Source organism: Mauremys reevesii, linkage group 23, assembly GCF_016161935.1.
Source record: "Mauremys reevesii isolate NIE-2019 linkage group 23, ASM1616193v1, whole genome shotgun sequence".
NCBI lineage: Eukaryota > Metazoa > Chordata > Testudines > Geoemydidae > Mauremys > Mauremys reevesii.
Window position 1 is genome coordinate 14692449 of NC_052645.1, and position 22447 is coordinate 14714895.

At 47.6% G+C, this 22447-nt stretch overlaps 2 protein-coding genes across 9 annotated transcripts; both read left to right on the top strand.

The window, feature by feature from the left end:
• The first annotated feature begins 649 nt into the window (after positions 1-649).
• On the top strand, positions 650-11652 carry PAQR7 (progestin and adipoQ receptor family member 7). 2 transcript variants are annotated; one of them, XM_039511226.1, is made up of 3 exons: positions 650-756; positions 2524-2638; positions 5184-11652. In XM_039511226.1, the coding sequence occupies exon 3, from the start codon at positions 5227-5229 to the stop codon at positions 6283-6285; it is 1059 nt and encodes a 352-aa protein (XP_039367160.1). In that variant the 5' UTR covers positions 650-756; positions 2524-2638; positions 5184-5226; the 3' UTR covers positions 6286-11652. The 2 variants fall into 2 exon arrangements, with proteins under 2 accessions (XP_039367160.1, XP_039367161.1); XM_039511227.1 differs by lacking the exon at positions 2524-2638.
• A 2521-nt stretch (positions 11653-14173) lies between these two features.
• LOC120389060 (aurora kinase A and ninein interacting protein) lies at positions 14174-21036 on the top strand. Of its 7 annotated transcripts, none has more exons than XM_039511218.1 (5): positions 14174-14296; positions 15203-15306; positions 17292-17430; positions 17879-18032; positions 19728-21036. In XM_039511218.1, exons 3-5 carry the CDS (start codon positions 17338-17340, stop codon positions 20774-20776), a joined length of 1296 nt encoding a protein of 431 aa, XP_039367152.1. In that variant the 5' UTR covers positions 14174-14296; positions 15203-15306; positions 17292-17337; the 3' UTR covers positions 20777-21036. The 7 variants fall into 7 exon arrangements, with proteins under 7 accessions (XP_039367152.1, XP_039367157.1, XP_039367156.1 ...); XM_039511223.1 differs by having other exon boundaries at positions 17324-17430; XM_039511225.1 differs by lacking the exon at positions 14174-14296 and adding an exon at positions 14321-14431 and having other exon boundaries at positions 17324-17430.
• The last annotated feature ends 1411 nt before the right edge of the window (positions 21037-22447 follow it).

The following is a 22447-nucleotide window of genomic DNA, read 5'->3' on the forward strand; positions in this document are numbered from 1 at the left end:
GAGATTGCCAAGGTTTTGAGAAGGATCCAGACTGGGGTTGCTATTGGAGAGGGTGGGAGAAGTGTGTGTTCATGTGGAAGGCAAATGCCCCTCACTAGATTTTGGAAGCTGCCTGTTTGACAACAATAATGCAATGGTCACTTCGTTTTCATGGAGAAAATACAGGCTGACGAGGCTGCTGGCCATGGGCAGAAGGAAAGGGTCAAGGATCTTAAATCCCCTCCCCAGCCTGACTTCTAGAAACGCTCCTAATCCCCCACGCCTGATCAAGGCAGATTTAGTCCCTGTCAGGGTCACCCTGAGGCTGGGATTAAAACTGCTGGTTTTAAAATAATTTCTTAGGGCAATTAGTGTCCGAGCAGGAAGAGGGAGCGCTGGGGGCGGCTCTTCCTCGCAGCCCTCTCCTGCCACCCTCAGCGCCTGGCATCCCCCCCTTTGCAGCCCCACTTCGCCCCCCGCAGGGGCATCTCACCCGCCCGCCTGCCCCAGCTGCAGGTCTCCGCGGCCTCCAGAGGGCGCAGCGGCCTCGCTGCAGCGGCTGGGTCCCTGGGTTGCAGAGGCACCGGCGGCCCTGCCAGATGGGTGGGGAAGGGAAGCAGATGAGGCGGGTCTGCGTGGGGAGGCGGCCGCTGCAGAGGAGCGGCCCTGGCGGACTGGGGAGCTCCTTCCTCCCCCTCTCTCCGTGGTGCCACTGGGACTAGGGCGGGGCAGAGGCCGGAGCATCGGACACGGGCCGGGGGAGTTCGAGCATCGCAGGTACCCGAGCGGGGCGAGGGAGGGACCGAGCTGTTTAGGGAGGGGTGGTCGGGGCTGGGATCTCGGGGCAGTGCCAGGAGCGCACGGTACTGGGGACCCCTTAGAACTAGGAGTAGCCTTGGGCTGGGCACCTCTGAGACCCCGGCACCTTGTTTGCTTGGGGAGCCAGTGTGCTGGGTACCTCCCGAACACTGCAAACCTCCGAGAGCCTTTAGGGGAGCTATAGGGCACACCCTGGGGCATCCCTCATCACAGGAATCTGTAGGGGACCCCAATACTTAAAACCTTAGGGCACTAGAAAATGGGGTACCCTGTGTGGAAACCCCAATAGCTAGAGATCTCTATGGGGTACCTGGAGACTGCTGGGGAGCCCTGGTACTGACTACCCCCTGGGCAGACCCTAATCCTATAGATCCTAATATTAGGAAATTCTCAGAAACCCCACTCCCCTGAGCCTTTTGGAGGCCCCTAATATATGGCACATAAAGGGAGCCTGGTATATGGGGTGGGTAGAGTTTGCTCTCAGTAATTTGGCTGAATGCCCATTGTCTTTAGTGGAGCTATGCTGGATTTACACTGGCACAATTTGTCCTGTTGGAGCTATACCTATCTCACAGGAACAGACCCTGAAAGGTCATCAAATCTAGCCCCTTGCTGTCACTAGGCAGGACCAAGTACTGATTTGCCCCAGATCCCTAAGTGGTCCCCTGAAGAATTGAACTCACAACCCTGGGTTTAGTAGGCCAATGCTCAAACCACTGAGCTATCCCTCCCCCACTATCCTAGGCCCCAAGTCCAAAAAAAATCACAGCTCTGTTTGGCTCAGTTTTTGCCTGTCAGCTAAAAGTTTTTCAGAACTTTGAGAAATAAGATAAAAATTCACTGGAGGTGAAATTGATCCCTACAGGGCACACTGAGTTTAAGCCAGCCACTGAAGTGAGTTTTGCTGATCCTGCCCCAGTCTAAAAGAAACCACATAGTGACTGACATTTAAAATAAACCCACTTTTATTTGTGCTTTTAACAGGATGTTTACATGTGTGTACACAAGCATGTAAACATTGAGGGCCAGATGCTGCAAGCTTTACATTAAGTAGCACTCTATGGGACTACCAGTGTAAGTGCTACTCAGTATGCATCAGGGATACATCGTAGGAGAGTTAGTTTATGGCACTATTGCACGCTTGGAGGTGACCTGGGTATTTGGTGCAGCACTGTTGCAATCTAGTTAGATATGTAGGTATTCTTGATTAAGAGTGTAAATGAGACTGATATTTTCCTAGGTACTATACAGGGCCCTTATTATTTCTTCGCTCCCACTATGTTGTAAGAAGTTCACTAGTGAAAGATTAGCACTGCTCAAACCAGTCTTGGGGCTGCCTGATTTAAGCTGCTATCCGTTTCCTATCTTCTGTTTTGTTTGGCCACATGGAAGGTCAGAGCGTGAATGATATATTGCCTTGCTACTGTTAAGGCTCTGAATCAGAGGTGATGCTAACGTACAGGAATATTTTTGGGTCCCTTCTCACCACCCCCACTAAAAAATACTAAGTGCATTGTTTCCACAAACCAAAAAATATACCAACACAACACATACTAACACACTTGTGTTAACAAGTCCACATTAAATAAGATGAATGGTACTTTGGGTGTAATACTAAATCGGGGAGCCCTTGAGCTGCTGGGGACCCTAAGCAAATACTTAGACTGCTTATGCCTAGCAAGCACTACCACTGCTTCAAATAAATATTTCTCTATTGCCTTGTAGATCCTGGAGAAGTGTCTCCTAAAATGTAGCAAAGTGGGGCTTTAGCTTCACTGGGAATTTGCACCGATTCCAGCAATTGATGAACCACCCATCCACCAATATAGCTTGGAGCTGGGTAAGCAACACCCATGCAAATTGTGGCTTTCCTTGTCTCCACCTGGGGTTTGCACTGGTGTGCAGCTACACTGATGGCTGGAATCAGGACATATTCTCAGTGCAGACAAGGCTTGAGGTTTTTACCAAACAGTGGAAGATCACTTAATGTATGTGACCATAATGTGTTTGAGTCAGGAAGCACGTGTGCAGCTGCCTTCTTGCCTGTGCCTTCCCTAGCAGGGATCAGGACGGTTTCAGTTCTTTTTGTTGAGGTTTAGTTGGAGGGTGGAAGAAGCTGGTGATCACATACCATTGTCATTCTCTCCATTCTGGTGATTCCCATCAGGAGGAGAGGAGGGTGGCATGAGCAGTGTGTGTGTGGGGGGGTCATGGCTAGTATCTCACGTCATTTCACTTCTTCTTAGGCGCGGCCCTCTTAGCCTTCACTCTTTTGGGTTTCGTCGTCTTGGGCTTGGAGTTTGGAGGCTGCCTCCCCAAGAGTTTTCTGTCTCGAACCCTGGAATTCTTTTCTACAATGTGATTTCCGCACTAATCAGAGCTGCAAAGACTAGGAAATATTATTTTGTCCCCAAGCTTATTTTTTCAATATCACAGTGGGGTCTAGTGGGCCCAACCAAGAATCCTAAAATCATAGACTATCAAGGTTGGAAGGGACCTCAGGAGGTATCTAGTCCAACCCCCTGCTCAAAGCAGGACCAACCCCCAACTAAATCATCCCAGCCAGGGCTTTGTCAAGCCTGACCTTAAAAACCTCTAAGGAAGGAGATTCCACCACCTCCCTAGGTAACCCAGTCCAGTGCTTCACCACCCTCCTGGTGAAATAGTGTTTCCTAATATCCAACCTTAATCTCCCCCACTGCAACTTGAGACCATTGCGCCTTGTTCTGTCATATTTGGACAGAGTTGGATCTCATTGTGCTAATTGCTGAACAAACCTAGAATAACAGTCCCTGCCTCAAGGATTTTACAATCTAAATAATCTTCTGGACAGACAGTGGGGGAAAGGGATGCAGTGTAGAAGCTGAGCAGTAAGCAATCTTTTCGTCTGAATGCATGTGGTTTATCTTCAGCTATCAGCATGGGGGGGCCATGTATCTATTTTGATGTAGAGGTAATGATAGCAGGTCAATAATAATAATTAATGCCCCAACCTTGTCTAAGGGTACATTTACCCTGTGGCAAAAGACCCGTGTCATCATGGCCAAAGCTGGCCCAGATCAGCTGACTTGGGCTCCCAGGACTTAGGCTGCAGGGCTATAAAATCGCAATGTAGATGTTCAGGCTCAGGCTGGCTGGAGCCTAGGCTCTGAGACCCCCAAGAACCCTCCAGGATTGTCCTGGAGTTGCCAGGCATTAAAGATTAATCTTTAATTAAAGATCATGTCATGTGATGAAAACTCCAGGAATTCATCCAACCAAAGGTGGCAACCCTACTGGGCTATGAGACTCGGTGCAGTGGGTTTCTTACCACAGTGTAGCTGTATCCTGAGCTGTTCCAATGGTTTCATGTCTGAAATGTAAGAGTTAATCTAAAGTGCCCAGTTGCACTGGGCCTGGAATGGAGTTTGTGTTTAAACAGGGCTTTAGCAAGTAGAGTTGGGGGTAGACACATTTTTTAAAAAACATTCTAGCCTAGAACAGGGTCTTCTTAATACACTACCAATGAAATGAATGCGGTAAAAGGAGCCAAGAAGTCTGGTTTTTGTCTCCTCAGGGACAGTAGTTTCTGAGTAGACTGCACCTACATAACAGTCTGCTCCCACAGAATGTGTTAGGGAAGCTAAATGATGTGTTTGGACTATTTGTGTTTTGTAACTAGTGTTTTTATAAGGCCATATGGAAAATTAAGAGCTGCAAAAAGCAGCTAAGACTTAGAACACTTTACCAACTCTAAAATGCAGCCCCCTCTGAGGTGGAACACACCAGCTGTTTAACAACTCACAGCATCACTATGCAAGCATTTAGGACAGGGAGTGAAGGGGGATGCTGAATCCCATTTGTAGGGGCGGGGTTGGGTGGTGGAACGTAACTAATTGAGTTACAAGTTTGTCCAGGATGTTGGGGCTTGGGCTGTCACAACCCGCTACTGGCTAAGCAGGTGAAGATTTGTGATCATTAGCTAAGAATTGTGCACCACCTACTATATGTAGGTATTATCCCATCTTCCTCACCCCCTCCCACTCATTTATCTCCTCCTCCTGTTATGTCTTGCCGTTTTTGCTTTCTAAGCTCTTAGGGACAGGGACTGTCATTCATTACATATTTCTACAGCACCTGGCGCAATGGGGTCAAACGTGCTTGTGACCTCTAGGCCCTACTGTAATACAAATAATAGTGTTTAAACCCAAACAAAAAACCCCTCCATGCTACTTTTCATTCTTCATTCCTTGTAAACGTCAGGAGAACCTTATATCTGATAAGCAGATCTGCTAAGATTTAACAAAAAAAACACACACACACACAAAAAACAAATCCTACATGTTGATCCCCTATAATGCTGCTTTTAAAACCAAACTAAATTTTCCTTTCTTCTCTTCATGAAGGTTTGCTTGCTTGGCAGCAATTGAGTGTACGGGTCTCCTTGTCATGGCAACCATTGTCCCGGAAAAACTTACCCGCCTTTTCATTAACGTGCAGCAGCTTTGGCAGGTCCCCAGGCTGCTGGAAATGGCGTTCCCCTCGCCTCCCTGCACCGTGGGCACCTCAGATGTGCCTAAGGTCTTCTGGAAACCCTACATTCACACCGGCTACAGACCCCTCAACCAGACCTGGAAGTATTACTTCTTGACGCTTTTCCAGCAGCACAACGAAGCTGTCAACGTCTGGACTCACCTCGTGGCTGCGCTGATCCTGCTGCTGAGGTTCCGGCGGCTTTCCCAGACGGTGGATTTTGTGAGCGATCCTCATGCCCATCCCCTGTTCATCATTGTCATTGCTTCTATCACCTACCTAACCTTCAGCACCTTGGCTCACCTCCTCCAGGCCAAATCGGAGTTCTGGCATTACAGCTTCTTTTTCATGGACTATGTGGGAGTAGCCATTTACCAGTACAGCAGTGCCTTGGTGCATTACTACTATGCCATCGAGCCAGATTGGCATGCAAGGATCATGGGGTTTTACATGCCGGGGTCTGTTTTGCTAGCGTGGTTATCCTGTGCAGGTTCCTGTTATGCTAAATATAGATACCACCAGCTTCCTCGCTATCTGAGCAGGCTGTGTCAGGAAATGCCCTTGGGCCTGGCGTACGCTCTAGATATTAGCCCAGTAATTCACCGGCTCTATACAGCTCAGCCTTCCGAGCAGGCGGATCCAGCCCTTTTATACCACAAATGCCAAGTGCTGTTTTTCCTCATCGGTGCTTTTTTCTTCTCGTACCCTTATCCAGAGAAATGGTTTCCTGGGAAATGTCACTTCTTTGGGCAGGGGCATCAGATCTTCCACGTGTTTCTGGTGCTGTGCACCCTGGCCCAGGTGCAGGCGGTGGCTCTGGACTATGAGTCAAGGAGGGAGATTTACACCAGTCTGCACGGTGACCAGACTCACAATTTCTCTGCCCTGTGCTTCTTCACCGTAGCCTGCTGCCTCCTCACTGCCGCTTACATGACCAGCAAAGTGAAGTGCAAACTGAACTGCAAAGGAGAATGAAAGCTGCGGAGGGGATGCTCCTGATCTCTCCCATCCTGGCTGTTTGAGGGGATGCCACCATAACAATCTGGCTGTGGACTGCAGTGTAAAGAGTGATGGAATGCTTGGAAATGTGCTACTGTTAAGTGATCTGCAAAGGGAAAATACTGGGAGTTAGTGCTCTTTTGGGTTTTCTATGATGTATAAAGAAGACCTGGTAAGGTGTATGTGTGTACAAGGGTTAAAACATTTTCTTTTTCTGCTTATTTTCTGCCTTAGAACTTCAGGTCCTGTCTTTAAAAGGCCTCAATGAAGAGCTGGGAGCAACACTCTCTTTGCTAAATATGCATCCGGCTGCCCTGACATCTACAGGCTGAGATGACTTGCATAACTGGAATCCTCAGTGAGTCTTCTAGCAAAACCAGGAGTGGCCAGCTCTGATATTTCTCGGGCAGAAGTTAAGACAGAAAAAACGAGTCCAGCTTGTCTTTACATGTCGCAGAGAAGCAAACAAGGGGACAAGACAAACATTTTTTTTCTGTTCAGGTCACTTTATATAGCACAGTAACTTTACATGGCACTTTACACACAGCGAAAGCCATGTGGCCTGCCCTTATCTAAATAAGACAAGATGCACTGAAGACAAGGCCCTGTCAGCAGAGGGGAGGAGGTTATCAGTAATGATGAAGAGGAGAAGGCAGGAAGGATAGCTGGAAGAAATGGGTTTCTAAGAGGGATCTGAAGGAGGAAAGAGGCCAGTAGGCCACTGAGAAGAGGGAAGCTTTGTCTATACTGGCTCTGTACCCCTAAAAATTCCTTCTGTTGCTACCACTGGTGCAGTTCCATTGCAGGTAGCAATAACGTGAGTGCTACTGTAAATGAAACGCTGGTGTTTTAACCACTGTGTCTTGAAGACCTGATTTGGGTGATAGGAGCACTGGCGGCCAGTCTATACTACAGCTGCCACCACTGTCGTTACACCAGCCTTGGCAACAGTGGTAAAGAGAGACACTCCTGTAAACATAGCCAGAGTGTGTCCCAGGCACAGGGGGCGCATGAATGCAGAGGTGAATTTGCGGGTGAGAAAAGGAGCAGAAGGAAGGGGACATGCGAGCAGTGAGAGATAGGTGGGGGGTGAGATTGGTGAGTACAAGGAGCCTAGACTCGATGTGTCAAGAGGTGGGAAAGATTCAAGATGGGGGGGGGGGGGCTGAACTGAAGCAGCTGGAGTGTGGTGGAGGGCAGGAAGATGACTTTAGCAGCAGTTTTTGGGACAGACTAGTGAGGCGAAGATGATTGTGTTCAAAGGCAGGGGGATTCAGCTGGGGGTGCAGGAGAATGAAAAAGGGCTGATGTTAGTGATGAAGCAGTGATTGAGATTTAGCAAGAATTTGGCTATGGAGGAGAAAGAAAGCCGAGATAAAAATGATCCAAGATTCTGGCCTGGGAGGGGGAAGGGCAGCTGGGGAGGTGGGGTGAACAGAAAAGTTTAAAACAACTGATTTGAATATAGACTTAAATTTTGGTTCTAAAATTGGTTCCAGTTCCTGCCAGGACCTGAGCTCATTCCACCCTCCTCCCTCCGGTTTCTCTTCCCTCTGCTGCCCTCACTGATCTAGACTAAGGCCTTGTCCACAGTGACGAAATCGACCAAGTCCTGAAATTGCTTTCTCACTCTGTCCAGTCTGAAAGGGTTCTGGTTACTTCAGCTGCTCCTGAAGATGGTTTTCAATAACCATGGTAAAAAATAAATGTTCTGACCTGTCTAAGCTGGGCAACAGCATTCAGCAAAGCAGGTTCACCTGAAACCATTTTTAAGAGCTGTCATTGAAAAGTGGTGTCAGAACACTGTCATTTCCAGGGGCTGGTGCCTACTGCAACTTAAAGAATCCAGCTGCCTGATCTGGTTTGCGTAGTTAGGGCTGCAGGAGGAATCACAGACCTCTCAGGGCCTAATTCAAGTTCTGTCAAGTAGACAGTATTTTAAATAGCTTTAAAATGCATTGGCCATATGCATAGTTCTTAAAGCTTCACAGATTTCATCGGCGAGCTCTAATGGCTAATGAGACAGCTTTGTAAAAAAGCATAGCTGTGCTCACCGGACCAACTGACTTTAAGATGCACAACCCACATATTTAAAGTTTTTTGATCAGTGCATTTCTGTTCTGCTGCTTTTACCTAAGCAAGGAGACAGGAGCTGATCCTGGGAGGTGCTGAGCCCTTGCAGCTCCCAATGGACTTTTCTGGCTCAGATGCCAAACTCTTATGGCGGTTTAATGTGTGTAAAGTGCTTTGAAGATAAAAGACACTGTGTAAATGTTAAAAATGATTAGAGAATCATATAATTAACAGGCGTCAGTGCCTCTCTCCTCTCCCTCTCCTTTCAAGTGGGAGAGGAGTGGCTTCACCAGCTCTGTGTTCCCCACAACCCACTTGAAGGGTTCCTCTCTGTTCCTAAAATCCTGAAGTGAGGGAGTTTCACACCAGCATGAACAATACAGAGTTTGAGCGAGCCAGTTGACTTCAGTTCTCCTTAAAGCTTGTCCTCTTGGTAGGTGGTGTTTTCTGAATGTAAATATTTTATTCCTCTATTGATACACAAAAAGCCTTAGGATGTAGTTTGAATTTTAGTTTATCTTTACTTTATTGGGGAATCCAGGATTTCGCTGCCCCTAAGATTTTAGAATGGCAACAAACTAACACCCATGTGCCTTCCAAACATGGGGAAGGATCCGGAGCTGAACTTCTCCAATGTTTGGGTGTGTTTGGAGCTAGGATTTTGATTCAACTTGTGACAGGAATAGGGACCAGTCTCAAAGTCGGGATGAGCTTTGGTTTGGACCAATCTCTAGTTTGTTTAAAGTATTAAAATATTTAATGTGTCATATGAATAGACTAGATCAGGCAATGTGGATTATCAGCCCAAGCTGTGTTGACGTCCCCAGACTGGGGCTACCTGGTCTGGGGGGAAAGGTAGGGCCTAGCACCAATGGTTAGCAAAGATTTGTGCTTCACCAGAGATCACTCCTTGACAGATTTAAAAGCTTTGCTTCCTTGACAATTATTTCACTAATTTGCAAACACTTGGGCTACTTTTCACCTTGGAAAGACTCAGGGAAGGGAATGCCTAGAGGTAGACAATAGCTTGGTGGGCTTTGAAAGAAGCCCTGGGGGTCTGATCCTGCTGCCACACCTTTGGCCAAACCGCTATTGATAGGAGCACGGCTGAGCTGGATCTTTGTTTAGTTGCACATGTGCTTGCTGGCAGCAGAGTTTGTGTTGCTAAACGCCTCCTCGTAGGAGTTAATTGGTCGGCCACAGAGGAGATGATAGCGCAACAAGAAGAACAAGATCTGACAAGTGTGAGCAATGTCTCTAATGCTCCTAGCTTCCACCGTAAGACCTGCTGCAGCACCACGGGCAAGCCGGTGCCTCCTCTTATGGGGACTAGATCTTCTCACTTGCAGCAGGTTTGCTGCTTGCCCCAGACGGGGCAGCACATGGGATTGGTTGCGTTGTGTTGAAGGGCCAAGCAGTCCCAGGAGGAGCAGGACTGAATGCAGCACAGCAAAGCTTGTGCAGTTTATCTTCAGGCCTGTTGCAACTGGAAATAGGCCCATGAAAATTAGGAGCCAGATTTCAAACAGCCTCCTAGTTTGGGTATATTCGGGCTAGGTATAAAGGTGGGGGAACATGTAAAATTCAAGCCCAGATGTGCGTGCAGGTTTCAAATAACCTCTATTTGTTGAGGGTATTCGGATCTGAGCTTTGGTGTGGGACGTTCCCAGGTCATGATGTTCATTTAAACACTTCCATGGATACTAAGCTTCTCCTTGTCCTTTGAGGCAATGATGCCTCGCCTGGCCTGACCAATCTGCAGCCTCCGTGTATGATCAGGCTCTTCTGCTGCCAAAGCGCTCTGTGGATTCAGCCCCCTCGCTCCAGCTGGTATGTCTCAAAGCAGATGTTACTGGCGCGTCATTGTTTATACTGCAGGCCATTCCTTCCTGCTGCTCTTACGCACGGATTCCATCCTTGGCCCAAGGAACTGCATGTTAACGTTGGGGTTTGTTTAATCCCCGCAGGAGGCAAGAGTAAAAATAACAGTGACGAGTTACACTACTGAGGATCAGTTGCCTTGCTAGCACCGCTTGCCTCTGCTGTCTTAGGTGTCCATCTGTAAAGCCCTGTGTGGTACCTAATGGCCTGAGCCAGTGCCATTCTGCACTCCCGCAACGCCCATTGACTGGGTCAAGTTCAGCCTGTCGCTGAGCTCGGTCATGGTGCTTCTGTTAACAGCCCCTAGGTCTGGACCCCGGCTGGAGGGGAGTTGCTGGGCGCAAAACATTTTCAGTGAAGAGTCCTTGACTTTGTAGCCCTCCCCCGCCCGATCAGTTCATCTGGGCCTGAGTTTACCCTCCCGAGTGCAGAGCAAGGTCCAGCCCTTAGCTCAGGTTTTGGGATAACAGAGGTTGGTAACTATGGGGTTAGGCTTCAGGATTGCTAGGGAGGCTGGCTGAGCAGCTGTTGTAAATATGGCGTGCGGCCTGTTGATGCCCAATGATGTTGACGACTTGGGCTTTAGTGGGGTAAAAGCCTCCACAGACTTAGGGCAATGGGGTACGTGTTGCTTTATAACGATGCCTCTAGCCCGCTCCTCCCAGGGGCATCGCTTGGTGGTGCCCACTAGTGGGTGCCAGTAATACTAGTACTGCAAACGTTACCATTGGCTAATCAGCTGCTCTTTGCCTCGTGGCCAACTGCTTCACTGTCTTCAGGATGAACGTTGGGCTCAGCCTCTGTGCCTGGTCCCAGTGCCTTCCCACTGCCCATCCTCCACTTTATTGTTGGCTGTATCTGGCCAGGGGTCATTCGCCGGTATCACACCAGCTCTAGAGCACGGTGGGGACTGGGTGGCCTATTAAGGAAGGGAAGGCAATAGAGGTGGTTGGCTGCAGGCCCAAGAGGTGGGGAGCGGTCACCAGCTAGTACGATGGTGGTAGTAGTCTGGCAAACAGGTTTTGTTACCGGAACAAGTTGGGCAGCTCATCCATGGACGTTCTTTTCTGTTATCACAAGGTCACAGCTGCCATAGTGTCTGCAGCAGTGACCATATTACAAACATGTAATAGCCGGCATGCTCAGGAGGTGTGAAAACTGGCAAGCCATAATGTTTGGCAAAGGAATCAATTGAAATGATCAAACTCTATTGTCAAAGATCCCCTACTGTGCTGTGCCAGCTCCAGAGCAGCATAAGGGAATCAGGACAGGCTGGAATCAAAGCCCCAGTAACGGCACATAGCATTTATGTGGATATCCCTCAGGTGGTGTTCAGGCGATCCTGTGTTATATGGGGTGAGCACAAAATAAAAAGCTTGTGCAATTCAACTTTGTTTCTTTTGCAATTGTCTTGATCTATCATGTTTGTAGTGTAGTTGTAGCCATGTTGGTGGTCCCAGAATATGAAAGACGCAAGGTGCCTGAGGTAGTATCTTTTGTTGGACCAAATTCTGTTGGTGAAAGAGACACGCTTTTAAGATCTGCAGAGCTCTTGTTCACGTATGGGAAAGATACTGGGAGACACGCTGATTACCTTGCCCAGACCTGAAGAAGAGCTCTGTGTGGCGCTCAAAAGCGAGTCTCTTTCTCCAACACACATTGGTCCAACAAAAGATACGGCCTCATCCATCTTGTCTCGCTCTCTCAATCTACCAGGTTAGATTCCAATTTGCTGCATCATATGATAAACAGCACTTGTGTTTCATCCAATGGTGGAAACAACAGCTGAGTGGGTTTACATTAGATCTAATCAGGTTCCTACTGGGTGTTTGTTTGGAGAATCTGGTCTCTTGGGCAACAGGCTGAGTACAAAAACCTCAAGGCCATTAATCGTAAACATATGACAAAACTTCCCCTTTACACTTCACTTTATTTGCTTTTTTAGGTGCAATGTTTTTGACAAACTTTTTAAAAATCAAGTAGCTTTAAGAAAAAATTTCTGCCCTGAACATGATGATGGACCCGCAGTAGAGGATAATTGGGTTACACAGGAGCACAGATCCACCTTGATGGAACACGCTTCAGGCGTAGGGTGCTAGTTTTTAACTCCTAATTTACAAATGTTCTCTCCTTACCCAATCTGCAAAGCAATTGAGAAATCCCTCCCTCCCATCTTTATGCAGCGATGGGCTTGGCTTTGTCTGTTACCTGTTTATAACAATAAATAGAAGCCATTTGTCGAAGCGCTAGCCCATCCTGCAGAAGATAAATTCACTCTGAGGCAGAAAGCATGTGCATCACCATCTGCCTTACCGAACGCTTTAACAAGTAAGATGTGGGGGCTTCATCACCCTCTGCCGTGGGGTAAACATAACCTTTGTTAAATGGAGTGAGTAAAAGCAGATGCAAACCTAGTGTGTGGTGTAAACCCCTCCCCCCCCGTACCCCCACCAATGGCATGATGATGGCTGTGCCACAGTACAGCCATGTGGGCGCAGCTAAACTCTAGTCAATCCTGCCATTATTTGTACAGCTCCTCGCACAATGGGGTCCTGGGCCAAGCTTGGCGGGGGGTGGGGGTGCGGTCCTGTTGGCTACCACAGTATTAATAGTAAATAATGAGACACTGTGGGGGGGGAGATCTCAGGAGGAGTGCATTTGTACAGCATGTAGCACAAAGCGGGGCTGGGCCATGCTTCGAGCCTGTGCACACCCATGCTATGAGTACTAAATGATGCTAGGATGGGGAAGGGGTGGAGCTCAGGAGGTACAGGAGCGTCTGTATAGCATGGGTAGGCACCCTATGGTGAGCTGATTTTCAGTGGCACTCACACTGCCCGGGTCCTGGCCACGGGTCCGGGGGGGCTTTGCATTTTAATTTAATTTTAAATGAAGCTTCTTAAACATTCTAAAAACCTTCTTTACTTTACATACAACAATAGTTTAGGTATATATTATAGACTTAGCGAAAGAGACCTTCTTAAAACGTTAAACTGTATTACTGGCACACAAAACCTTAAATTAGACTCAGCACACCACTTCTGAACGGTTGCTGACCCCTGGTATAGCACAAGGGGAAGGCTGGGCCATGCATGGGGGTGGGGGAGCCTGAGCACCCCCACATATGCATAGTAAATAATTATATGGTGAGGGGGGAGCAGGATGGAACTCAGGCAGAATGGGTGTCTTTGTACAGCACCTAGCACAGTGTGTGGGGGGGTGGTGGCAGGCCATGCTTAGGGGAGGGGACTGGGCACTACCATGCTAGAGCCTTGGTGCCCCCAGGCTACGCCTTGCTCCGTCCTGCCTCCCCATCTGCCTCCTCCCGCACAGCAGTCCTGGCCGAGCCCTCTGGGAGCTTACTGCAGCAGCGCAGCTGCCGCCTGGGCCACAGCCCCTTCTCCTGCTCCCAGGGCAGGACCTGGCACCACCTGCTACTGCTGCCCTGAGAGCCGCCACACCCTGTAATTATTTACTGCTCATCGTGTGGGCGTGCACAGGACTCCTCTGTGCTAGGTGCTGTACACACACACCCATTCTGAGCTCCACCCTCCTCCCGCCTCATCAAAGAATTATTGACTATGCACAGTGTGGGGGTGCATGGACCCCCCCCCCCCAAGCATGGTCCAGCCCCGGTGCTAGGCGCTGTACAAACACATGCGGCCTGAGATACACCCCCCGCCCCGCATGATTATTGACTACGCATTTCTCGGCCACTGGGGGCGGGGTCCCTTGGACGCTGCCACAACGGGGAGCGTCCCGGGGACGCCTCGCTCCGCAGCGGCCAATTAGGGACCGGGGCGCCGGGCGCGCGCGGAGAGCCGAGTCTAACCCCACCCCCAGCTGCGGCCACGCGGGGCAGGGGCGGGGCAGAGCCGGCCGCCGTGATTGGCCCCTCTCCCGGCCAGCCCCGCCCCCCCGTGCCGGTTGCGGGGAAGAGGCGGGAAGGGGGGTTGCTCGGCGGGAGAGTTCGTTGGCCGCGGCGCGCGCTGGCTCGCGGGCCCCTGGGGCGGGAGCGGCCTGTCGCGGCCGGGTGAGAGCCGGTGGCGGGCGAGGAGCAGTCGGGGCCCCCGCGAGGGGTGTTTGCGGGGACGCTCGCTGCCGTTCAGAGCCCCACGGAGCCGGGGAGGCGCCCTGGGCTTGGAGCGGGGGGCGAGGCGGCTTGGGGGTGAGGAGCGGATGGGAAAGCAAGGGAGGCTGGGGGAAAGGGGGTCAGGAAGGGCTGGGAGCAAGGGAGGCTGGGGCCTCAGCAGGGGTTCAGGAAGGGCTGGGGGTGAGGAGGCTGGGGGCTCACAGCAGGGGGGCTCAGGAGGGATGGGGGCTCAGCAGGGGGGTTCAGGAAGGGGTGGGGGTGAGGTGGTTGGGAGGCTGGGGGCTCACGGCAGGGGTCTCAGGAGGGCTCAGCAGGGGGGTTCAGGAAGGGCTGGGGGTGAGATGGTTGGGAGGCTGGGGGCTCACAGCAGGGGGGGCTCAGGAGGGATGGGGTAGAGGGGATGGGGGTGAAGAGAGTTGGGAGAGGGCTGGGGGCTCAGGAAGGGGGGCTGGGAGCAAGCGGCAGTGGGCTCTCGGGGCAGACCATGCAAGGGGCTTATCCAGCCTGTTCTTGAACATCTGCAGCGATGGGGAGTCCCCCACCTCCCTTAGCATCTGTCCTGGGAGTTCAAGAGCTTTCCCACCAACTCACCTGGATCTCCCTTGCTGCTGGGCAAGTCCCTTACTCCTTGTCCTACCTTCACAGGGTGCTGAGAGCAATCGGTCTCTATAAGGGCCCTTCCCAGACGTGACGGCTGCTATCCTGTCCCTCCTCAGGCTGAAGCCTAAATGTGCCCAGTGTTTTTTTTTAACCTTTCCTCATAGGTCACGTTTCTAAACCTTTTATCATGTTTGTTGTGCTCCTCTGGACTCACTTCAGTTTGTCCCCATCTTTCCTGTGGTGCAGTTCCTGGAACTGGGTCCAGTACTCTAGCGCCGCAGAGTGGGACAGTTACTGCCTATGTCTTCCACGTAACCTCCGGCCTCCCTTTCAGCAGTACTGCGACCCTGGTCAGTTATTGCCCCTTTTGTAATTGCACATTTGATTTTTCCTTTCTACGTAAAATACATTGCACTTATCTATTGAATTTCATCTTGTTGAATTCAATCACTTCTCCACTTTGTCAAGGTCCTTTTGAATTCTAATCCTGTCCTCCAAAGTACTTGCAACATCTCCCAACTTGATGTCATCTGCAGAATTTATAAGCATGCTCTCTACTTAATTTTCCAAGTTGTTAATGAAAACCTTGAATATTACTAGATCCAGGACTGACCCCTGACCCCTGAGGGATCTCATGAGATTCGTCCTCCCAGTTTGACAGTGAACCATTGAAAACCATGCTGCATGTGGTCTTTCAACCAGTTGTGCACCCACCTTATAGTAATTACATATAGACTGCATTTCCCTAGTTTGCTTATCAAAATGTCATGTGAGATGGTGTCAAAACCCTTATTAAAATCAAGATACTTCTCCTCTAAAGCTTCCTCCCATCCACTAGGCTAGTAAACCTGTCAAAGAAGGTAATTAGGTTGATTTGGCATTTTTTCCTGACAAAGCCATGCTGGCTAGTCCTTATAACTGTTATCCTCTAGGTACTTACAAATTGATTGTTTTGCCCTTCTTCAGTCTTCTGGGACCTTAACTATCCTCCATGAGTTCTCAAAGATAACTGCTAACGGTTCTGAGATTGCTTCATCTAGTTTCTTAACCATAGGATGAATTTCAGCAGGCCCTCTCGACTTAAATACATATGACTTTATATAATATTCTTGAACCTGTTCTTTCCCTATTTTGGCTTATGGTCCTTCCCCCATTGTTGTTAATATTGTGTTGAGTATCTGCTCACCCTTAATCTTTCCAGTGAAGACTGAAGCAAAATAGGCATTAAAACATTTCAGCTTTCTTGATATCAGTTATTTGCTCTCCTTTCCCACTAAGTTGAGGACCTACACTTTCCTTCATCTTTCTCTTGCTCTTAATATATTTAAAGAATCTCTTTTGGGTTTTATTTCCCCTGGCACATGTAACTCCTTTTGTGCCTTCCCCTTTCTGATTTTGTCCCTACATGCTTGTGCTATTTTTTCATACTCCACTGTGGCAATTTGTTCATGTTCCACTTTTTGTAGGATTCCTTTTTGATTTTCAGGTCATTAAAGAGCTGTGGATGGAGCTTTATTGGCTTTCCTATGCCCCTTTCTCTCACATTGCCCTGGGCCATAGCCCCTTGTCTCACCTCCCTGCAGATCAGCTATTGACCATTCAACCTGGCCCTGTTAAAACACAACAGTGCATGCAGCACAAGTACAGACATGCAGCTTCTGTGCTACTTCACAAGGTATGGAGTGTGACTGCAGCTTGAGCAGACATACCTGAACTAGGTAGTTTGGGTCCTGGAACAGTGAAGCAAAAGCAGTATAAACTTCAGTGTGGACTAGCCCCATTACCCCCAAGTAACTACCCAGGTTTCTGGGCAGGTTTGTACAGCTAGTGCTGCCATGGTTTTGCTGCTCTGGGACCTGAGCTAGCTTGATGAAAGCTAGCTTGGGTACATCCCAGTTATTGCAATATATACATACCCACCATGTGGCCATTCTCACTCAAGCTAGGCTAACTCCAGTGTAGAGAACGCCTATTAATTCTGCAGTGAAGCCATAGCTTCAAGTGGTTCCAGCAATTATAAATCCAGCTGTGCTAAGAACTGTGTGAAAGAGAAGCAGCAAGAGTTTTTACAAGCAGCCAGTTACAAAGCACATCATCATAATTATTATTTGGCACTTACACAGTAGATCTCAAAGGGCTTTCCAAGCAGTTACCAACTTATCCCTTGGTAAATGAGATGCACAGGATGAAATAACTTGCCCAACGTCTCACAGTGAGTCAGTTTCATATCCCTGTTGCCCACTCTCCCACTAATGCACTGGAAATTGTTCCTGTCCTCACACAGAGTATATACAAGGACACTGCTGGTGATGCTCTAGCTGCCTTCTTATTTCAGGCTGCAGCGGGTCCCTCATTATTTGTATACAGAGAAAGGATCAGCCATGAAATGTGTAAGAAAAAGAAGCACTGCTGAGCAGTTTGAGACTTGTGGCATCTGGCTGGACACTGCAAAGTTAAAGAAGCGCAAAATACAGGTAATAAATCTATACTATTTGTGATGCCATAGCTTTGTACAGCTCTTTACAAACCTAGTACACAATGTTCTCTGCCCTCAGGAGATTACAATCCAAGTTAGAGGACTCACATGAGGAGATATAGCATGGGAACAAGAGAGATTGGCAGAGGGAGAAGCCAAGAGCATTTTTACCTTCCCCCCCCCCCCGACCTTTTCTTTTTTAAATGAGCCATTGAATTGTCTCAGATGTGCAAGTGGGGAGTATCCTAACAGAGACTAGCAGTGCAAAGAAGCAAGGAAGGATTTAAAGGTGAAGAGGTAGGAAATGTGGTTTCTTGGGGAAAGAGGGTTGTTCAAGCAGTGTGGTACAACTGTAGATGAGAGGAGATAAAGGGACCAACAAGGAGAGGGGAGTTGTGTCACTGTTAACAAGTTAAATTCACTCTAGCACTTCTCTCCCCACCCAGACTCTCGTATCCAAGCCAACTTCAAACATGCCAAATCCACTTCTTGAGAGGAACTATAATAGTCACATTTCAGTTAATTTTACTCAGACAAGTCTTTCCCAGCCATACACCAGGCAAACTACCATCTCTTCATTCTTCAGCATTCAACCAACAGGTACTGTAGAACAATTTTTGCACACACACATATGAAACTTTTTAATATGGTGAAGTTAGAGTGAAATGTTATCGTATCGTGCTACATCATGTTACTTATTCAGGATCAGGTTAATATTCACAGAACCTGGCTAAAAATTATGGCCTGCTGGCTGGGTAGTCTTCCTCCTCAGAGTACGCTAGAAAGATTGACCAAATCTCTGTTCCTACGTTTGTTGGATTGCATTCCCTACAAATGTTAAAGGCTGGGATTAACCTAAAAGAATTAGGTGCCCAATTCATCCTATGTGTTTTTATAAATTTGGAACTGATGCTACAATGCACTGTTTGTGCAAAACTCCCATTAATTTAAACCGGAGCATTGTACTGTGGAAGGGCTACAGCATCAGGACCTTTGTTGGGAAGGGTAGCATGTTAACCCTGAAGTCTTGAAGCTGAGAGGAGATGGTAGGGGAAGGAGTGTACCCATACTGTGGACACATCTCTAATTGGTTTGGTCAACTGGGTCCATCTAGTGTCATTGAATTTTATCTAACAGTATTTCAGCTCAGAAATGCTGACTGTGAGCTAAGCCATGGCTCAGTTTATGATGAAAAGTGCTTTTACATTTGTGTGCTCTGGCTGTTGGAGTGAGCGCAACAATGGCCTTGGGAGCGTAGCCTACTAATCTTGAATGATATTTTTTTGAACACATGCACACACTACTATGAGTGAGTCTGATTTTATTTGTCTAGTGGGCAGGGCTTGAAGTAGTGCCATTCACCCTCTGCTTATGCTTTGTGCTATTTCCTGCTCCCTGGGTTTACTGTATGAAGGCTACTATCCTTTCATTCACTATAGATTCCTATTGCAAGATTTAGAGACTTCCCTGCAGTAATTTCTACAAAGTTTTCTATTGCTGTGTAAATATTAATTCTTGATTCTGAAATTGAGAAAAAGCTATAATCTTGGAGTAGGATTTAGAAATTACACTATTTCAAATGGTTTCAAAAGCAGAAGACTTATTCTGTTGTTTCTTTGCTCCCTTCAAGGAGATGATGAGGTGTTTGGAAAATTTTACAGTTCAGTTTTCCAATTCCTTGTGCATCATTAATTTATAAAGAAGTGAAGCATCTTCCAGTAGTTAATCACTAAACAGCAACCAGACCACTTTGTATCAGGGGAAGATTTATTAGAATCTTAATTTCTATTGCACTGTTCATTGGTAAAGCACTTCACAAATATACAGTGTCATCAAAATCATTGCAGCCACCTTAGGGGTGGAAAGCAGAGGCATTACATAACTTAAAAGGCACATCCTATTGAAAGTGTATGGGGAACTTAAGATAGGTGGAATGGCTTTACTGAAGTTGGAATTTGGGGGAGGCCTGAAGAAGAGACAGAGCACCAAGGGGAGCTTGGAACTGCTCAGATATAATTTCACTTCTCCCTCATGGGAGGCAGAACTTGCTTGACTGTCATCTTCATATATTGGACCAGCTATCTCACTAATTTCTACAAGAAGGTAGAGCTATTAGGATGTTGTGAAACAGGGGAGAGTCTGGTCGCATTCAAATTAATTAAACGGGGGTGGGGGGACAGAAGAGTTGTCTAAATCAAGCATGGGAGAGGCATAATTGTGTGGTCACTAATCTTGAGTTTGACGAGTTTGCATATCAGCTGTGTTGTCTTATTCAAATACATTGTTTTTTCCCAGGTGAAAAGGATGATGACAAAAACTTAAAGACATATCCTCTTATGTCAAATAAAGGAGAGGGCTCGGATTTCTTGGCTGCCTCTTCTATGAAGAACTCTGAGGCTGCTAAGTTAGAGGAAGCCCAGGCACTAATCTTGAGCCCTCCAGAGGACAACATTCAGGAGTACAGGTGGCTGGCTACACAAGACACACAAGGCTTGAACATTCCCCTGCTGAACTATACCTTCCCACAAGCACAGTCTAACAGCAGGAGTGAGTGCACAGCCCTTGCAAGGACTTCTGCTGATGAGACAGAAGACTCTTTCTCCATAAACTTCACCCAGGATTCAGAGGGAAATAGGGTTCTAGCTCACAGGAATTCAGTTGACTCATTCACTGGAAGAATTTCTGTAGCAAATGAGAGAATTTCAAGGAAGAGAGAGAGTTACTGTATAGGTGAGAAAGAGGGCCATTTGTGCCATGAGAGGGGGAGAACTAGAGTGGGTCTCAAACCTAAACACCTGATGAAGCAAGGTAGGAGGAGATGCAAAAACCTGCCTCCTCGTGGAATTTCTTTTATGGATTTCTCAGAGGTTGAGAATGTATGTCCTGCTCCCAAGGGTAATGAAGGCCAGCAGACCAATTGTCCTCTATCCCAGGGGCAAACAACTAAAGCAGAGCTTTTGAGAGACAGTAGTCAAAATTTTGCTGGCTTTTGGACAAGAAACTGTCACAATATGGGTGGTTCAGCAGAAGAGCAGGGGGCCAGTAACAGTAGTCCTACCACACAGTTGTTTACCCAGGATTCAGAGGGATACAGAGTCATTTCTCACCAGCACTTCTATGAGAGCGTCAGATCGCCTTTGCAGAAAAAGTATCTACAGGACAAAACCAACTTTGTCCATAGAGTGCCTTGCTCACCCTCTGTAGGCTGCTTTAAGGTTTATTCTTCAGGGGTACAGGACAGAACTCCTTTAGCTACTACAGCCGTGAATTTAAGTGAGCCTGAGTCATCCTATGATTTGTTATTCACTGAGGATTCAGAAGGAAATAGAATTATCAAACACTGATTCAGTAGTAATTTTTTTCTGAGTAAAGATGCTGAAAAATTGACATTTTTTAGATGTACATGAAAATTTCTCTAAAGCCTACACAGTGTCTCACTTTCTTTAAGAAAGATACAAGGAATATGTAAGTGTAAACACTGCATATACGGCCTTTGGCTATGAATGGTATAGACCCAAACCCACAGGCTCCTTACTCTGCATGCAGGGTTGTCTTTGATTAAAGAGATTGTGTGTGCAAATAAAGTGATAGTTTTATAGTAAAATGTGTTGTAATTGAGTTTCCACATCTGTTCCTTCCAGTGCCCTGCTCAGATGAACACAGGCACCATGTTGTCACACATTGTATCTGAGTGAGTAAACTCTTGGGGGGTGGGGGGGGTCACCATCAATTTGCATGTTTGGCAAGGCTCTGCTTAGTGGTGGTTCTATATAAAAGGAGGCATGACGGGTACCTTCAATCCCACATGTTGAGGAATAAGGGCTCATTACTATTCAAGACTTAAGGGGAAAAAAGACACATTGCCAGTGATTTAGAACATTCACTCATCTCGTAAGATTTGAATATTGCAATATGGCTCAACAGCCTGGAAGTCCAAGTTAAAGGTTTCCTAACATCAGCTCCCCAGAGTCCACAAACCTGAGGGCCCACGCTATGCAGTCTAGTGTCTCAACACATCTACAGGTGGATTATCTGCCCCCAAAATTTAGGTCAAGAACTTAAGAGTCAAAAATGGACTGGACATGTATATAGCTAAGAACAGCCCTGGGATTATTTAAGAACAAGTTTGTAAAGGGACACAGACCCTCTTGCTTCAGCATATAGGGCAACCCCTAATTGACAGGTGTTATGAAGACTGGAACTAAGTTGCTTGCAATTTCCTTTGAACATGTAGTAGTGGTTACTTGACTAGATGGACCTCTGTTCTGATGTATGGTAATTCTTATGTTACCAGAGCAACAGAATATCATCTTGAGTTAAATGGAGCATGTGTGCTATATAGAAAGCTATAATGCTTAAGGGGCACAGCTGTCAGCTATACACGTCTTCCTGCATCAGTCTCTTCATTAAATTAGTAGGATTAAGCTACTTGGCTCAATAGCCAAATCAAAAGTTATCAGAAACTGTAGTTGTACCATCCCTACCAAAGGTAGCTGGTGTGAGAAGGAAGAGATGTACACAACAGGCATTTCAGACTGTGAAAGCCAAAGGTTGTAGCTGTGTACAGGGTGAAATCCTAGGCTGTCAGTGCAAGTTGTGATTGCCACCAGGGTGTTTAAATAAAGTGAGAGAGGGCAGTGGCAGGTATACTTATTTCAAAAATAGTGGTAGTCTCAAGGTTTCTATTGCCAGATCTGGCTTCATAATCTGCAGGACCCCACAACTGCCACCATAAGGAGGGCTAGGGAGGAAGTCACAGTGTAACTTTTCTTGCTGGCCCTACCAGCAGGGGGTTCTAACAGAGCAAGCGTCCTCCCTATCTGAGGGAGTTACTGGCAACTGGAGTGAATCTGGACTTGAAGTGTGGTTTTTCCCCCACTGGCCACACTGCCAGAGTAGGGAAGAATCTGGCTTGAGTACATTTGTGCCTGCTATGAGAGAGGCAATTCACCCCATTCAAAGGCAGCATGTTAGTACAGAGCAGGAAGATTATACAAAAATGCAATCACTTGCAG